Source organism: Oncorhynchus mykiss, chromosome 27, assembly GCF_057628025.1.
Source record: "Oncorhynchus mykiss isolate SJ-2025 chromosome 27, ASM5762802v1, whole genome shotgun sequence".
NCBI lineage: Eukaryota > Metazoa > Chordata > Actinopteri > Salmoniformes > Salmonidae > Oncorhynchus > Oncorhynchus mykiss.
In genome coordinates, this window is record NC_143048.1 from 21,063,578 (window position 1) to 21,082,275 (window position 18,698).

At 41.9% G+C, this 18,698-nt stretch overlaps 1 protein-coding gene across 3 annotated transcripts; it reads right to left on the bottom strand.

The window, feature by feature from the left end:
* Window positions 1–1,487: 1,487 nt before the first annotated feature.
* Window positions 1,488–18,594, bottom strand: LOC110507713 (phosphoserine phosphatase). Of its 3 annotated transcripts, none has more exons than XM_021587913.3 (6): window positions 18,122–18,594; window positions 4,521–4,664; window positions 4,196–4,330; window positions 3,825–3,970; window positions 3,240–3,388; window positions 1,488–2,115 (listed from the first exon to the last, which is right to left on the bottom strand). In XM_021587913.3, the coding sequence occupies exons 2-6, from the start codon at window positions 4,658–4,660 to the stop codon at window positions 2,005–2,007; spliced, it is 681 nt and encodes a 226-aa protein (XP_021443588.1). In that variant the 5' UTR covers window positions 4,661–4,664; window positions 18,122–18,594; the 3' UTR covers window positions 1,488–2,004. The 3 variants fall into 3 exon arrangements, with proteins under 3 accessions (XP_021443588.1, XP_021443587.1, XP_090079690.1); XM_021587912.3 differs by having other exon boundaries at window positions 17,993–18,190; XM_090223564.1 differs by lacking the exon at window positions 18,122–18,594 and adding an exon at window positions 17,299–17,333.
* Window positions 18,595–18,698: the final 104 nt, after the last annotated feature.

Here is an 18,698-nt window from a genome sequence, read left to right on the forward strand (position 1 = left end):
TGGGGATTACAGCAATCGTGCTGTTTTCTGTTATTTTCTTTTCATTACACAGAAAGTCAACCGAAAGTCTTTTATTTTTTACAACCATTGTGAGTGACAACAGTTCCTCTCTCAAAAATATTTTTAACACTCCCCCTCGATAACCACCAAACCTTGGTGTGAAATAAAGCATTGTCATGCTCTGATCCCATGTCTCCACAGTTTTGCAAACAGGCGTGCGCGCATTGGACATGGTTTGATGTAGTTTACAATGGAAGTTACCTGCTGCAGTAAATCTCTGAGTTGTGCTCATCTCTCTTGCCGCCAGTTGCTCTCGGTATATCATACTATACATCCATTTGGCAGAGGAAGACACACAACTAGAGTGCAGAGGCCCACCGTCCGGTGATAGACTGAGCCCCAAATAGCCATATGGAATCTGTTTTTCGTCAATATAGCCACGCAGCAAACTGAACATCCCATATGCCATTTCATGCTTTGGAAAAATGAGACAGAACAATGTCCTCATGAATAGCATCCCCCACCATGTATAGCGAACAAAAGTCAATGCATGGGCATCTTGGCCCTCACAGCTAATGTCAATTTGGAGAGCATAAGCTAGGGAGTTGAGTCATTCAGTCAGAGTTTCCTCTTGATTGCTAGCAATAGCATAAACTATTTGTTTAACAGTGTTATCTGACAAAGGTATTGATGTGAGTTTCTGTGCCTCTGACTCCCAACACATTGTTTTCACCATATCAATTGCGTCCGGTAATAAGTCTCTGCAATAGTGTGTGGTTTCATAGCATTGAGGGCCTAGTCATTCCCCGTGGGAATTCTCATGATCTAAGGGCGCTCACTGCTTGAATTTCATCTTTTAGATTTGAATAATTTTCATTTTTAAAAAGTTAACCACATTACAATGATTTTGAGATACAGAGACAATATAATATACATACTGTATATATATTTTTTCTCAGGGTTTTGGAAATTCTCTTGCGACCCGATTTTAATATCAGGCGACCCCTAGTTTGCGAACCGTTGGGTTAGCATGTCTTGGGGGTATCATATTTGTGCCTCTAACTTTCTCACTCATCATTATTCACAATTTATTCAGGACTATCTGTAATGTACAAGTGTTTAGAAAACACTTAATGTGCTAGGAATATGGGACCAAATATTAAATTCTTGACAACTTTAATACACAAGTGAATTTGTCCCAATACTTTTGGTCCCCTAAAAATGGGGGGGACAATGTACAAAAAATGCTTTCATTTCTAAACGGTTAACTCGATATGGATGAAAATACCTTCAATTTAAAACGATCAGTCTGTACTTTAGTCATTGTATAATTTCAAATCCAAAGTGCAACAAAAACTGTGTCCCTGTCCCAATACTTTGAGCTCACTGTGTAGTTATGCCATTGTTTAGTGGATGATACTATCAGAGGCAGTTGTGCTGTTGACACAAAGAAAACAAACAAGTAAATGACCACACATACTCAGAACTGCATTTTACACTTTTACTATTATTAGTGTCAATTGCAAAACATTTACATCTATAAAGGCATTTAATGGCATATATTGTAAAATGCAGTAGTTTTATTATCCTTCCCACAAAAGTTTGACATAAGGACAAAACCACAAAAGTGCAGTTAAAAAAAACACAAATGCAGGGTTCGGTTCAATTCCAATTCAATTAATTGAATTCAGGAATTAAACGAACATACTGAAATGAAATCGAATGGACTCAAACCCTGCTCAAAACCCTCCACAAAAGGGATAACATTTAGTTAACTTTATTTTTTTTATTATTATCTAGTATAAAAATCAACAAGGGTCAAACCCAAGAAGACACTATTGTAGTGTAAACATTTATTTAAAAAAATCTATTGACTGGAAATAAAAAAATATTGTGCACTAGATAAAACCATAAAAGGCACACCAGTAGGGGGAAATAAAACACAGATGTTAGCATTAGTAACAATAGTTGTAAGAGGGTTCAGGTTATGGTATTTCCTTGTTGTTAAATCTTCTCCAGTTCTTTTAGCAGCTCTCTAAAACTTGTGACGTACCACAAACTTCTCTCCTTTACTTGCTGCCTAACCACGTTTCCACCAAATCCAATGAATGCATTCTGAAAAACAAATCAATGTGGTTAGGATAATTGTGAAAATTAATGGATCCGACCCATTTCCCCCCAATTTTCACCTAAAATGATATAACCAAATCTAACTGGCTGTAGCTCAGGACCTGAGGCAAGGATATGCATATTATTGATACCATTTGAAAGGAAACACTTCGAAGTTTGTGGAAATTAATGTAGGAGAATATAACACATTAGATCTGGTAAAAGATAACACATAGAAATAAAACACGCATTTTTCTTTTTACCATCATCTTTGAAAGGCCATAATGTATTATTTACATTTAGATTTTGGCCACTAGATGGCAGCATTGTATGTGCAACGTTTTAGACTGATCCAATGAACCATTGCATTTCTGTTCAAAATGTTGTATCAAGACTGCCCAAATGTGCCTAATTGGTTTATTAATACAATTAAGTTCATAATTGTGCACTTTCCTCAAACAATAGCATGGTATTCTTTCACTGTAATAGCTACTGTAATTTGGACCGTGTAGTTAGATTAACAAAGCTTTCTGCCCATATCAGATATGTCTATGTCCTGGGATTTTATTTTGTTACTTACAACCTCATGCGAATCACATTAGCCTATGTTTGCTCAACCGCCCCGCCAGGGGGGACCGCCCCCGTAGAGGTTAAAAGATTAAAAGACATCCAGTGTCCATTATTCCAGTGTTACTTTACATTATAGCTGCCTTTAACACCTGACAATCTAGTATTGGGATGTATTCATTAGTCGCAGACCGTAGCAAAACGTTTTGCAATGGGAACGAGTTTCTATTCGACAAATTCAGGTAAATTCCTCCCCGGTTCAATCCAGTTGCTTCTGTTTGGTTCCTAGTGAATACACCCCTGCAGCTGCGTCTTTAAAAAAGGTGCTTAAACCCCCTTAACTCCTCCAGAGGCACTGCACTGCTGTTGACTCTGTGTTCCACCTAAAATGTGTTGTGTGCGTGTTTCTGTGGTGTCTAGGGGTGTTGGGAACAGAATACAAATTTCCTCCACAAAATGGACAATAAAGTATTCCATGACAGAAAACCGGAGATGACATAAATAACAGCTATAAATACTAGCTTGCCACCTGTCTTTTAATCTATTGACAAGACAACACTTACTGCAGGGGGACAGGCCTCCAGGTCTGTGGCTCCATCACCGATCATCACCACATTCTTGAAGCCGTGCTTCTCCTTGAGCATGCTGATCACCTTCCCCTTCCCATTACTCTCAGATGTGGGCTGGGTCTCGTCAAAGCCAGCAAACTCACCTAAGGGGAAAATTGAACAACAAATTAGTAAAGAATTCCTCCCTGTAGAGGCCAATCTACCGCTTGCTTGATTGAAACCAGCCCTCTGAAGTCCAGTTCGAGTTTTATTGTCACAAGTACAGTAAAATGCTTCACTTGCAAGCTCTACCCAACAGTGCAGTAATCAATATCAAAATAGTATAACTAATACAAATAAAAAAATATATATATTAAAGCAAACGAGAATTAAGAAACAAGAGAGGAAGCTATATACAGAGTCAGTGCCAATATCAAATGTACAGGGATACCAGAGTAACAAGATGGCCACCCGTTTTTGCTTCCAGCCATCAAACCAAAATAACCAATAATATTAAAACATGAATGATCATACTGTCATCACCCACACTTCATCCCTTCCACAGTGTGAGAGGTGATTCTGATACTGCTCTGATCTTACCATTGAAGTAGAACTTGAGGCGGTTGGCATACACGTGATGGAGGGGAATGTTGAGTTGAGTGGAGACATGCTCCACGATACAGCGGAAACCGCCAGAGACCAGGAACACCTTCACATTGCGCTGGTGCAGAGTATCAACAAGCTCCCTGGACAATGTACAGAAATGTGTACATTTATTCTACAACATGCAGAAATTAGTACAGGTTTCATAAGCGATTGTGTAACTTGAGGTTAGACGCCGAGCTTGAAGAGACTACTAGTTCAACCATTTTATGTGAGTATTATGATCAAATTAACATAGCCTCTGCTAATAATCAAATAGTGTTGAGTGGGAAAAAAAGACTGACAAATTGAAATCAACAACCACTTACTTAATACCTGCCGTCAACTGAGGAGGGTGGTCAGTTATCAGTTTGTTCACTTGTTCCCTCGAGCATCGGATGATGGACAGGCGCTCTGTCAGAGCAGTTTTAAAAGTCACTGACCCCCCCATGGCCTTGCGAGTCCTGAAATGAGAAAAACTCAATGTACTCAACAAATATGTTGCAAATTTAACATTTAGAAAGAAACACGTAGAAAATTATGGCACGGGAAATGTACAGGGGAATGTAGATGGGCCTAGATAAAGAAAGGAGAGAAGAAAGAAACATGCATTTCAGCGCACTTAAAATCATTACGAATTTCTACACAACATACATTTCTGTGACAGCATCTCCAACCCCGCAGAATTTGGCTAGCTCATCAATGCCTTCTTCTCTGATAACAGTGCTGTCCACGTCGAAGCACACAGCGTCTGCTCTCCGGAAGATTTCCTTTGTCTGTGATAAAGTTGTCATTATGCTGAAGCAAAAGCACCCAGGAGAGACAAAAACATAATTGATTGTTTAACTGACAGCGGTAATTTCTATTTGGACAGGACAAGTGTATTTGAAAGTGATGAGTGCATCAGAGGACAAGTAATTACATGTGTTAATAGTAGACAGGAAAGCACAAAACCGAACTTCACTCAACTTTCTAGAATTTTTCCCCTTAGTTATTAACACTATCAACGTTTCACTGTACTGTGGGAATTGTGATCGAATCAACACAATATAAGCCACTTTCAATGTAACATACCGAAACAAAACGAACTATGCAAGACTTAGTATGCAAAACTAACTATACGATAGATTTTGTTGCAGGCAGACACATCGGAGTAGAAGTCTATTGCAATGACAGGCACGACTCAGGCATGTACTCTACACACACCGGTGTGCCATTACCAATCAGATGTGCAGTAGACATGTATGCAAATAGACCATTGCCATATATATGGATCTGTGAAATTCACTTCGAACTGGACAGTTTTTACAGGGGTCGTGAGTAGATGCGCTTGTTTTGAGATCAAGGCGAAAGCTACATGTAGCTACAGTTGAAGTCGGAAGTTTAGCCAAATACATTTAAAAACTCACAATTCCTGACATTTAATCCTTGTAAAAATTCCCTGTCTTAGGTCAGTTAGGATAACCAGTTTATTTTAGGAATGTGAAATGTCAGAATAATATTTATTTCAGCTTTTATTTATTTCATCACATTCCCAGTGGGTCTGAAGTTTATATACACTCAATTAGTATTTGGTAGCATTGTCTTTCAATTGTTTAACTTCGGTCAAATGTTTCAGGTAGCCTTCCACAAGCTTCCCACAATAAGTTGGGTGAATTTTGGCCCATTCCTCCTGACAGAGCTGGTGTAACTGAGTCAGGTTTGTAGGCCTCCATGCTTGCACACGCCTTTTCTGTTCTGCCCACAAATGTTCTATAGGATTAAGGTCAGGGATTTGTGATGGCCACTCCAATACCTTGACTTTGTTGTTCTTAAGCCATTTTGCCACGACTTTGGAAGCATGCTTGGAGTCCTTGTCCATTTGGAAGACCCATTTGTGACCAAGATGTAACTTCCTGACTGGTGTCTTGAGAAGTTGCTTCAATATATCCACATCATTTCACTGCCTCATGATGCCATCTATTTTGTGAAGTGCTTCCCGGTTGGGATGGGTGTTCTTCGGCTTGCAAGCATCCCCCTTTTTCCTCCAAACATAACTATGGTCATTATGGCCAAACAGTTCCATTTTTGTTTCATCAGACCAGAGTACATTTCTCCAAAAAGTACGATCTTTGTCCTCATGTTCAGTTGAAAACCGTAGTCTGGCTTTTTTATGGCGGCTTTGGAGCAGTGGCTTCTTCCTTGCTGAGCGGCCTTTCAGGTTATGTCAATATAAGACTCGTTTTACTGTGGATATAGATACGTCTGTACCGTTTCCTCCAACATCTTCACAAGGTCCTTTGCTGTTGTTCTGGGATTGATTTGCACTTTTCGCACCAAAGTACGTTCATCTCTAGGAGACAGAATGCGTCTCCTTCTTGAGCAGTATGACGGTTGCGTGGTCCCATGGTGTTTATACTTGCGTACTATTGTTTGTACAGATGAACATGGTACCTTCGGACGTTTGGAAATTGCTCCCAAGGATTAACCAGACTTGTGGAGGTCTACATTTTTTTCCTTGGGTCTTTTCTGAGACTGATTTCTTTAGATTTTTCCATGATGTCAAGCAAAGAGGCACTGAGTGTGAAGGTAGGCCTTAAAATACATCCACATCTCCAATTGACTCAAATGATGTCAATTAGCCTATCAGAAGCTTCTAAAGCCATGACATCAATTTCTGGAATTTTCCAAGCTGTTTAAAGGCACAGTCAACTTAGTGTATGTAAACTTCTGACCAACTGGAATTGTGATACAGTGAAATATAAGTGAAATAATCTGTCTGTAAACAATTGTTGGAAAAATAACATGTGTCATGCTCAAAGTAGATGTCCTAACCGACTTGTCAAAACTTGTTAACAAGAAATTTGTGGAGTGGTTGACAAAACGGGTTTATTGGCCCCCTTGAACTTTGCGACCTTTTGCCACATTTCAGGCTTCAAACATAAAGATATAAAACTGTATTTTTTTGTGAAGAATCAACAACAAGTGGGACACAATCATGAAGTGGAACGACATTTATTGGATATTTCAAACTTTTTTAACAAAAAAAAAAATTGGGCGTGCAAAATTATTCAGCCCCCTTAAGTTAATACTTTGTAGCGCCACCTTTTGCTGCGATTACAGCTGTAAGTCGCTTGGGGTATGTCTCTATCAGTTTTGCACATCGAGAGACTGAAATGTTTTCCCATTCCTCCTTGCAAAACAGCTCGAGCTCAGTGAGGTTGGATGGAGAGCATTTGTGAACAGCAGTTTTCAGTTCTTTCCACAGATTCTCGATTGGATTCAGGTCTGGACTTTGACTTGGCCATTCTAACACCTGAATATGTTTATTTTTTAACCATTCCATTGTAGATTTTGCTTTATGTTTTGGATCATTGTCTTGTTGGAAGACAAATCTCCGTCCCAGTCTCAGGTCTTTTGCAGACTCCATCAGGTTTTCTTCCAGAATGGTCCTGTATTTGGCTCCATCCATCTTCCCATCAATTTTAACCATCTTCCCTGTCCCTGCTGAAGAAAAGCAGGCCCAAACCATGATGCTGCCACCACCATGTTTGACAGTGGGGATGGTGTGTTCAGGGAGATGAGCTGTGTTGCTTTTACGCCAAACATAACGTCTTGCATTGTTGCCAAAAAGTTCAATTTTGGTTTCATCTGACCAGAGCACATTCTTTCACATGTTTGGTGTGTCTCCCAGGTGGCTTGTGGCAAACTTTAAACAACACTTTTTATGGATATCTTTAAGAAATGGCTTTCTTCTTGCCACTCTTCCATAAAGGCCAGATTTGTGCAATATACGACTGATTGTTGTCCTATGGACAGAGTCTCCCACCTCAGCTGTAGATCTCTGCAGTTCATCCAGAGTGATCATGGGCCTCTTGGCTGCATCTCTGATCAGTCTTCTCCTTGTATGAGCTGAAAGTTTAGAGGGACGGCCAGGTCTTGGTAGATTTGCAGTGGTCTGATACTCCTTCCATTTGAATATTATCGCTTGCACAGTGCTCCTTGGGATGTTTAAAGCTTGGGAAATCTTTTTGTTTCCAAATCCGGCTTTAAACTTCTTCACAACCGTATCTCGGACCTGCCTGGTGTGTTCCTTGTTCTTCATGATGCTCTCTGCGCTTTTAACGGACCTCTGAGACTATCACAGTGCAGGTGCATTTAAACGGAGACTTGATTACACACAGGTGGATTGTATTTATCATCATTAGTCATTTAGGTCAACATTGGATCATTCAGAGATCCTCACTGAACTTCTGGAGAGAGTTTGCTGCACTGAAAGTAAAGGGGCTGAATAATTTTGCACGCCCAATTTTTCAGTTTTTGATTTGTTAAAAAAGTTTGAAATATCCAATAAATGTTGTTCCACTTCATGATTGTGTCCCACTTGTTGTTGATTCTTCACAAAAAAACACAGTTTTATATCTTTATGTTTGAAGCCTGAAATGTGGCAAAAGGTCGCAAAGTTCAAGGGGGCCGAATACTTTCGCAAAAAAACTGTATGTAAACTTCCCAGAATAAACTGGGTAGCATAATTTGTCTGATTCTCTGTAATAATGGTAAGGGAATAATGATACATTTTATTTTGCCTGAAGGACAAGTGGTTAAACAGGTTAATGTCAAGCCCTGCGTGTTTTTTTTCTTCTCAAAACATGAAACCACACATTGGTTGCTACTGTAGGCTGAACGATAGCTGTTCTATGTCCATGTTAAAATGTTATGGGATGCATTTTCTCCATTGATGATAGGCCACTCTGGTAGGCCTGCCTTATGATCAAATAGCCACAGTAGTCTAGTTGACTCAGTGTTCACAGTAAACGCGCACCGGATGTTGCACAGAACTTTCACAACGTTCAAGTTTTGCGCTCAGCAGACCTGAAAACTACTAAGCGATTAATTTTTTTGGAGGGAACATTGGTTAGGAGAAGGGTTAACTAACATGATATGTAGCTACAAATTTGCGAAAAAGTACTAAAAGTAGTTGAAATGTTGGGTTGCTAGACATTTACGTTATATGCCACCCATTCTGACCAATCAACCCCCTTTTGTTTTTTTGTCTTATGTAACCATACCAAATGTAACATTCCATACTAATTTGAGTGTCCAGGATTTTAATTTACTATGTTACGTCTAGTCTGAAACCAGGCTGAAAATTTGGTAAAATGACTTGAAAAGTAAGATAATGTGATTGGGGTGCTATTTGCATATTGCATCCTGATTGGCCATATGCTAATGAGGACCTGGGGAATGTAGGGGTTCACGAGGAATGCATCACTCTCTCTCATGTGGCTTGTAATGTGAAGTTAGCAATAAATGTGCCTTCATAAAGATACACCGTTAGTAGTTATTTTACTCATGTACAGACAAGTTTGATTACACAACATGGTGTCAGAAGTGGACTAGAACGAGTGTATTTACTAACAGAGCTTAGCTTACAGTACCTGGTTGAAAAGTTTTGGGAAGAAAATCGAGGAGGCTATTAGGCATGGAAGACGTCGCAGTAGAAGCACAGTAGCCACCGGCAGTAGTGGGAAGAGGCAAGCCACCCATGCAAAGTGCAGCGGGAGGGTCACAGATACTCGCGCATACAGGCCCAAGCCTTACATTTAGCATATAACCGCCGGAGACGTTAGATTTTTCTAAACCTCAAGAATGGAACAAATTGCTTAGGAGGTTCAAGCGCTTTCGTCAGGCGAGTAATCTTCACACATCTACCGAGCAAAAACAGGTAAACACTCTACTGTATGTTCTGTACGGGCGACGAAGCAGATTACGTTAAACCTAAACAACACAACCTCGAGCAAAAACAGTATGGACAAATAAGAGATGGATTTCTTGCATTCTTTATTGTGCCCAGTGGATAGAGTTATGCAGAAAGGCAGCCAGTGGAAACAGAAATTCCAGCATGAGAAAGCTAGCCATGAAATGACAAAAAGCAGTCAATGTCAAAACTGTTTCAAAATCCTTGCCCATCCAAGAGCACAGTGTGCAGCTAATGAAGTAGTGCGTCACTCCTGTGGGAAAAAAGGACATCACCAACGTGTCATTAAGAGCCGTAAACAAGGGTCAAAGAAAAGGATGATAGCATTTTCCGAGGAACAATATAAGAGCAGGATGATTGACATTCAAGTGATGAACAGAAATGTGAAATTTAAAATAGACACTGTTGCCTCTGCTAGGACCAGGAAGAGTGCCGCTGGACGTGATCGGCATCGCAAGTGTGGTTCTATGAAAAGGAGAAAAGGAGACACTGGAGGACGTGTATGTCATCAGAGATCTACACACAGCTTTACTAGGCAGACCAGCGATCACAAAGCATGAGCTAGTAGCTCGACTCTGACAGCATTAATTTACAAACACTGAAAGAAAGCTATCCAAAGCTATGCAGCGGTCTTGGCACAGTACAACAACCATATACCATCAAGCTGAAACCTGGCGCAGAGCCCTATTCACTGCATGACGGATTCCTCTGACATTGCTGCCAAAAGTCAAGAAAGAGCTAGTGTGCAAGCAAGGGTTCAAGGCTGCTACCAGAGTGGAGGAGCCCACGGACTGGTGAGCCGGCATCGTGGTTGTCCCAAAGAAGACCTGGGACGTGTGGATATGTGTCGATTTTACCAGTTTCAATGAGAAAAATACATACTTCCCACTGTCGAACAGACCCTTGGCTCATTAGCCGGGGCGAAGATCTTCAGCAAGCTCAACGCGGACATGAGCTTCTGGCAGATTCCACTAGCCAAGGAGTCAGTTAAGCGAACAACCTTCATCACACCTTCTGGACATTACTACTTCAACGGTCTGCCTTTTAGCATTGCAGAAGATGGAAAAAGCAGGCTTAACTTTGAACATGGACAAATGAAATCAGATGAAATCATGGACAAATTAAATTAAATCATTTCTATCAGCACGTTAAATGTGCAACCAGAGGGAAAAAGACCACTTTAAATCCTCACACAGAGATGCGTACAAAGCTCTCCCTTGCATTCCATTTGGCAAATCTGACCATAACTCTATCCTCCTGATTCCAGCTTACAAGCTAAATTTAAAGCTGGAAGCACCAGTGACTCGGTCTATAAAAAAAAGTGGTCAGATGAAGCAGATGCTAAGCTACAGGACTGTTTTGCTAGCACAGACTGGAATATGTTCCGGGATTCTTCCGATGGCATTGAGGAGTACAAAACATCAGTCACCGGCTTTATCAATAAGGGCACCGAGGACGTCGTCCCCACAGTGACTGTTTGCACATACGCCAACCAGAAGCCGTGGATTACAGGCAACATTTGCAGTGAGCTAAAGGGGAGAGCTGTTGCTTTCAAGGAGCGGCACTCAAAGCCGGAAGCGTATAAGAAATCCCGCTATGCCCTCCAACGAACCATCAAACAAGCAAAGCGTTAATACAAGACTAAGTTCGAATCGTACCACACAGGCTCCGATGCTCGTCGGACGTGGCAGGGCTTGCAAACTATTACGGACTACAAAAGGGAAGCACGGCCGAGAGTTGCCCGGTGACACAAGCCTACCAGCCTACCATGCTCGCTTCGAGGCAGGAAGCTGTTCCGGATGACTGTGTGATCACGCTCTCATAAGACCTTTAAACAGGTCAACATTCACAAGGCCACAGGGCCAGACAGATTACCAGGATGTGTACTCCGAGCATGCGCTGACCAACCGGCAAGTGTCTTCACTGACATTTTTAACCTCTCCCTGTCTGAGTCTGTAATACCAACATGTTTCAAGCAGACCACCATAGTCCCAGTGCACAAGAACACTAAGGTAACCTGCCTAAATGACTACCGACCTGTAGCACTCACATTTGTAGCCATGAAATGCTTCGAAAGGCTGGTAATGGCTCACATCAACACCATTATCCCAGAAACCCTAGACCCACTCCAATTAGCATGCCGCCCCAACAGATCCACAGATGATGCAATCTCTATTGCACTCCACACTGCCCTTTCCCACCTGGACAAAAGGAAGACCTATGTGAAAATGCTATTCATTGACTACAGCTCAGAATTCAACACCATAGTGCCCACAAAACTCATCACTAAGCTAAGGACCCTGTGACTAAACACCTCCGTCTGCAACTGGATCCTGGACTTCCTGATGAGCCGCCCCCAGGTGGTAAGGGTAGGTAACAACACATCTGCCACGCTGATCCTCAACACGGGGGCCCCTCAGGAGTGCGTGCTCAGTCCCCTCCTGTACTCCCGGTTCACTCATGACTGCACGGGCAGGCACGACTCCAACACCATCAATAAGTTTACTGATGACACAATAGTGGTAGGCCTGATCACCGACGAGACTGCCTATAGGGAGGAGGTCAGAGAACAGGCTGTGTGGTGCCAGGACAACAACCTCTCCCTCAATGTAATCAAGACAAAAGAGATGATTGTGGACTACAGGAGAAGGAGGACTGAGCATGCCCCCATTCTCATCGATGGGGCTGTAGTGGCACAGGTTGAGAGCTTCAAGTTCCTTGGCGTCCACATCACCAAACTAACATGGTTCAAGCACACCAAGACAGTTGTGAAGAGAGCACGACAACACCTTTTCCCCCCTCAGGAGACTGAAGATTTAGCATGGGTCCAAATCGATCCCCAAAAGGATTATACAGCTGCACCATAGAGAGCATCCTAACTAGAGGTCGGCCGATTATGATTTTTCAACGCCGATACTGATTATTGAAGGACCAAAAAATCCGATACCGATTAATCGGCCAATTTTTTTTACATGTATTTGTAATAATGACAATTACAACAATACCGAATGAACACTTATTTTAACTTAATATAATACATCAATAACAATCCATTTAGCCTCAAATAAATAATGAAAAATGTTCAATTTGTTTTAAATAATACAAAAACAAAGTGTTGGAGAAGTAAAAGTACAATATGTGCCATGTAAAAAAGCTAACGTTTGAGTTCCTTGCTCAGAACATGAGAACATGAGAACATGTGAAAGTTGGTGGTTCCCTTTAACATGAGACTTCAATATTCCAAGGTAATAGGTTTTAGGTTGTAGTTAATATAGTATTTATAGGACTATTTCTCTCTATACCATTTGTATTTCATATACCTTTGTGTAACGGATGTCGTCTGGGGATAGAGCGGAGGACCAAGGTGCAGCGTGGTAAGTGTTCATGACTTTTTTAATAAACAAACTGAACACTGGAACAAAACAATAAACGATGTGAACAAAACGAAACAGTACCGTGTGACCCAAACACTCACATGGAAACAAACACCCACCCACCAAAAGTGAAACCCAGGCTACCTAAGTATGATTCTCAATCAGAGACAACTAACGACACCTGCCTCTGATTGAGAACCATACTAGGCCGAACACAAAAAACAACATAGAAAAACAAACATAGACTGCCCACCCCAACTCACACCCTGACCATACTAAAACAAATAATAAAATAACAGAACTGTGGTCAGAACGTGACACTTTGACTATTGGATGTTCTTATAGGCACTATAAGATTGCCAGTGTAACAGTATAGCTTCCGTGCCTCTCCTCACCCCTACTTGGGCTCGAACAAGGAACACATCGACAACAGCCACACTCGAAGCAGCGTTACCCATCGCTCCACAAAAGCCATGGCCCTTGCAGAGCAAGGGGAATAACTACTCCAAGTCTCAGAGTGAGTGACATTTGAAACGCTATTAGCGCACACCCAGCTAACTAGCTAGCCATTTCACATCGGTTAAACCAGCCATTAGGATGATAGGCTTGAAGTCATAAACAGCGCTGTGCTTGCGAAGAGCTGCTGGCAAAATGCACAAAAGTGTTGTTTGAATGAATGCTTACGAGCCTGCTGCTGCCTACCATTGCTCAGTCAGACTGCTCTATCAAATCATAGACTTAATTATAACATAATAACACACAGAAATTCGAACCTTTGGTCATTAATATGGTCGAATCCGGAAACGATCAATTTGAAAACAAAATGTTTATTATTTCAGTGAAATACGGAACTGTTCGATATTTTATCTAACGGGTGGCATCCCTAAGTCTAAATATTGCTGTTACATTGCACAACCTTCAATTTTATGTCATAATTACGTAAAATTCTGGCAAATTAGTTGGCAATGAGCCAGGCTGCCCAAACTGTTGCATATACCCTGACTCTGCGTGCAATGAACGCATGAGAAGTGACACAATTTCACCTGGTTAATATTGCCTGCTAACCTGGATTTCTATTAGCTAAATATGCAGGTTTTAAAAATATATACTTCTGTGTATTGATTTTAAGAAAGGCATTGGTGTTTATGGTTAGGTACAGTCTTCCAACGATTGTGCTTTTTTCGCAAACGCGCTTTTGTTAAATCATCCCCCAGCATTGCATCGATTATATGCAACGCAGGACACGCTCGATAAACAAGTAATATCATCAACCATGTGTAGTTATAACTAGTGATTATGATTGATTGATTGTTTTTTATAAGAGAAGTTTAATGCTAGCTTGCGAGTTACCTTGGCTTACTGCATTCGCGTAACAGGCAGGCTCCACGTGGAGTGCAATGAGAGGCAGGTGGTTAGAGCGTTGGACTAGTTAACTGTAAGGTTGACAAGGTGAAAAATCTGTCATTCTGCCCCTGAACAAGGCAGTTAACCCACCGTTCCTAGGCCGTCATTGAAAATAAGAATGTGTTCTTAACTGATTTGCCTAGTTAAATAAAAGGTATATAAAAAAATATTTTAAAAAAATGTAACATTTAAATCAGCGCCCAAAAATTTCAGATTGTTATGAAAACTTGAAATCGGCCCTAATTAAATCGGCCATTCCGAGTCACTGCCTGGTATGGCAACTGCTCGGCCTCCGACCACAAGGCACTACAGAGGGTAGTGCGTACAGCCCAGTACATCACCGGGGCCAAGCTTCCTACCATCCAGGACCTCTATAACAGTGTCAGAGGAAGGCGCTAAAAATTGTCAGACTCCAGCCACCCTAGTCATATGCTGTTCGCTCTGCTACCGCACAGCAAGCGGTACCGGAGCGCCAAGTCTAGGCCCAAGAGGCTTCTAAACAGCTTCTACCCCCAAGTAATAAGACTCCTGAACAGCTAATCAAATGGCTACCCAGACTATTTGCATTGCTGCCCCCCCCCCTGCTACTCTCTGTTATTATCTATGCATAGCCACTTTAATAACTCTACCTACATGTTCATAATTACCTCAACACTGGTACCCCCTGCACATAGACACTGTACCGGTAGCCCCTGTACATTGCCCATCTATTGTTACTTACTGCTGCTCTTTAATTTGATCTGTTATGCTTACTTTTTTAGGGATTTTCTTAAAACTGCATTGTTGGTTAAGGGCTTGTAAGTAAGCATTTCACTGTTGTATTCGGGACACATGTGACAAACAAAATTTGATTTGAAATGTATCCTGTCAAAAGGAGGAAGTTAAGTTCCTGGGCCACAGTATCTCAGACAAAGGAGTACAGCCCGATCCGACAAAGACAGAGGCTGTCGAGGAGATGGCAGAGCCATCCAAAGTCAGCGAGCTATGGATTTTCTAGGAATGGTGAACCAACTGGGAAAGTTCATCCTTCAGTTAGCAGAAAAGGACAAACCTCTCAGTAACCTACTCTCAAAGAAAAGCCACTGGTACTGGGGGGCCGACCAAGTCAGAGCCTTCAAAGAGCTGAAGGAGGAGCTGAAATCAACACCCGTGCTAGCCCTGTTTGACCCAAACAAAGAGACCAAGGTGTCAGCAGATGAATCTTCCTACGGACTAGGAGGAGTGCTGCTGCTGAAGAAGATCAAGGAATGGAAACCCGTTGCTTACGCTTCCAGGTCTCTCACACCGACCGAGCAGAGACACGCTCAAGTGGAAAAAGAAGCTCTGGGGCTGATATGGGCATGTGAAAGATTCAGAGACTTTCTCATTGGTCAACACTTTCAGCTGGAAACTGACCACAAACCGCTCCAAAGCCTTCTGGGGAACCAATATTGGGACAACCTTCCCCCACAAATGCAACGCTTCAGAATGAGACTTATGACATACTCTTATATGATTGCTCATGTCCCTGGAAATAGGCTGTGGAATGCAGACACGTTGTCACGTGCGCCAGTCAAAGCCAAAGCTACTGCTGCAAAAATGGAGCTCATGGAGAGAACAAATACATATGTAAATGCCATCATGGAACAGCTTCCAGCGAGTGTTTCCTACATAGACAATCTGAGAGAACAACTCAAAGCCAACAGTGTGTGCTCAAAAGTGACAATGTGTCAGAAATGATGGTCGGAGTTCAGCGGATGCGAAGGACTGAACGAACTTGTGCTTAACTGCAGGACACAGATCAGAGGGCACAAACCACATATACCGTCATAACTTCCTGAGAGACCTTGGCAAAGACTGGGAGCAGACTTGTTCACGCTGAAATGCACCACCTACCTGCTAGTGGTGGACTACTCCTCAAGGTGGAAATTGCAAACCTGTCACTAACGAAGTCTGCAGACGTCGTAGTTCATCTGAAGTCCATCTTCGCCCACCATGGGGTACCTGAGATCCTAGTTACGGACAATGGTCCTCAGTTCTCTGGAAGACCCCTTTCCGACTTCGCTGCAGAGTATGAATTTTGCCATGTCACCAATAGTCCAAAGTTCCCGCAAAGCAACATAGGGTGGAACGCGCCGTTCAGACGGTGAAGAACCTCCTCAAGAAAGCAGCTGACCCTTACCTTGCTTTGCTGGCCTATCGATCAACCCCACTCCAGAATAGCTTTAGCCCGGCGCAACTGTTGATGGGACGACAGCTTCGTACCACAGTGCCAAAACTCCCATTGCTGCTAGACCCATCAATCCCAAACAGAGGTGTGGTCAGCTCAAAGGAAAAGGAGAGAAGGAGTGCGGATCAGCAACGCTTCAACAAGCGTCACAGAGTCAGCAAGCTCAGCAGACACCCACCTGGAAAACAGGTGTTGATGAAGGACTCAAATCACAGGAACAGTGCTGAGGGAACATGCAATACCACAATCCTACATAGTGGAGACGTTCCCCACGGTTCTGTCCACAGGAACAGATATCACCTCATCCCTATGGATGGACCTGAGAACAACAACCCTATGCAGGAGAAGATTCAAGTGTCTTCATGACTCCGACACACCAACACCCAAGGTAATCCTGGATGTACCTGCTACATCCAGAACAAGGTCTGGGCGAGCAATAGTTAAACCTCAAAGGCTGAACTTTTAAATCAGAGCAACAACAAAAGACTGAGCTCAAAGTAAAAAAAACAAGACAAAACAACAGCTGTCAAGTTGTTACAGTTCTAATTTATCTGTGGGGTACATTTGTGTTAAAATAAATGAGAGATGCATTTTGGGTTAAAGTTTACAGAAAATATTTTACAATCATGACTATGTTGAAATGTTCCAGAAGAACTAGACAGGAAAAGACCTACCGACATAAAATACAGAATAATCCCTTAGACCTACCGACATAAAGACAGAATAATACCTTGAGGTTTTTTGAGACAAAGGCAGTGTACCATTTATCCTCTGAAAAGGGAGATGTGGTGTTATTTGCATATTGCATCCTGATTGGTCATATGCTAATGTCTTGGGGAACGTAGGGGTTCATGAGGAAAGCATCGCTCTCTCTCTTATGTGGCTTGTAATGTGAAGCTAGCAATAAATTTGCCTTCATAAAAGATATACTGTTAGTAGTTATTTTACTCACGTACAGACACGTTTGATTACACGACAGTGATCAGCTCAAGCATGCGATAGAAACAGTCTACCGTACATGATTGATCGACTGATGCAGTGCAAAACAATATTTAACGAGACAAAACTTTAAAATATATATTATATTGTTAAAAATTACACCGAATTAACTTAGTCGATCAGTGCAACGTTTTCTTCTAGTTGCTGGCAGTAGCAACAACTACATACAACAGCAGCCTTGGAGAAGACTATCGTGCAACTGAACTGTTGCGTCACCCTCTCCTAGCGAAAGAGTGCCCGGCATGCGCGCAAAAGGTGATGAATACCATTGCCAACTTGATCTTCCACTACGATACATTTGTGCACGGTCGGCATCACAGGGCAAAACAATAGAGTTAATTTGAAATCATGCAATGCGTTACATAATGTATCAATTCAAGGACAATATATACGTCTGTATTACCTGTGCAAAATGTCCTTGATGGTGTTAAATGTTACTCTTCATATGTATTTTTTGGCATGTGCTGGTCCTGCAAACTAAGTCTACTTTCTTCAATAAGAAAACAAGTTTGTGCAAAATGTTCTTACTTACTGGTTGCTAAAGCGTTGATATGGCACTGTTCACGGTTTCAGCATTGAAGAAGAGAAAGCCGAGCGAATCAAAAGAAAGCCGGCACGTGAGACCGCCCACTACCGTTTGCTTTTTACCAGAGACACTTTCGAGGAGATGGAAAACTCAATTGGCAGCGCATTATCGGTCATTGTGTACGATGCCCATGCTACTTCAATGAGCCGCGTGGTGCACTCTGTGATTTTGGGACAAGTAGAGGAATGAAATGGAGTCAGTTGGGCGCTAGCTCAAAAACCCAAAATTAGCATGTATTTCGTCAACAAGAAGTACATTACACACATATTCCAAGATGTGAGATGATTAACTTGCTATCTGTAATATTATATAGCTTTGGAATCGTGACATATACTTTAGAGGAAAATATGCATGTTTATCGACTCATACCCTGACTTTGAGAAGGGATTTCGTGACGATTTACTTCGACGGGGTGCTGGGTTACATTAACTGACCCATTTGATTCTTATCTCCTCCTTTCTCTAATATCTCTGCTTTTACGTAACCCAAGAGGCGAAGAGGTGAGATGCCCAACTCGGCAGAA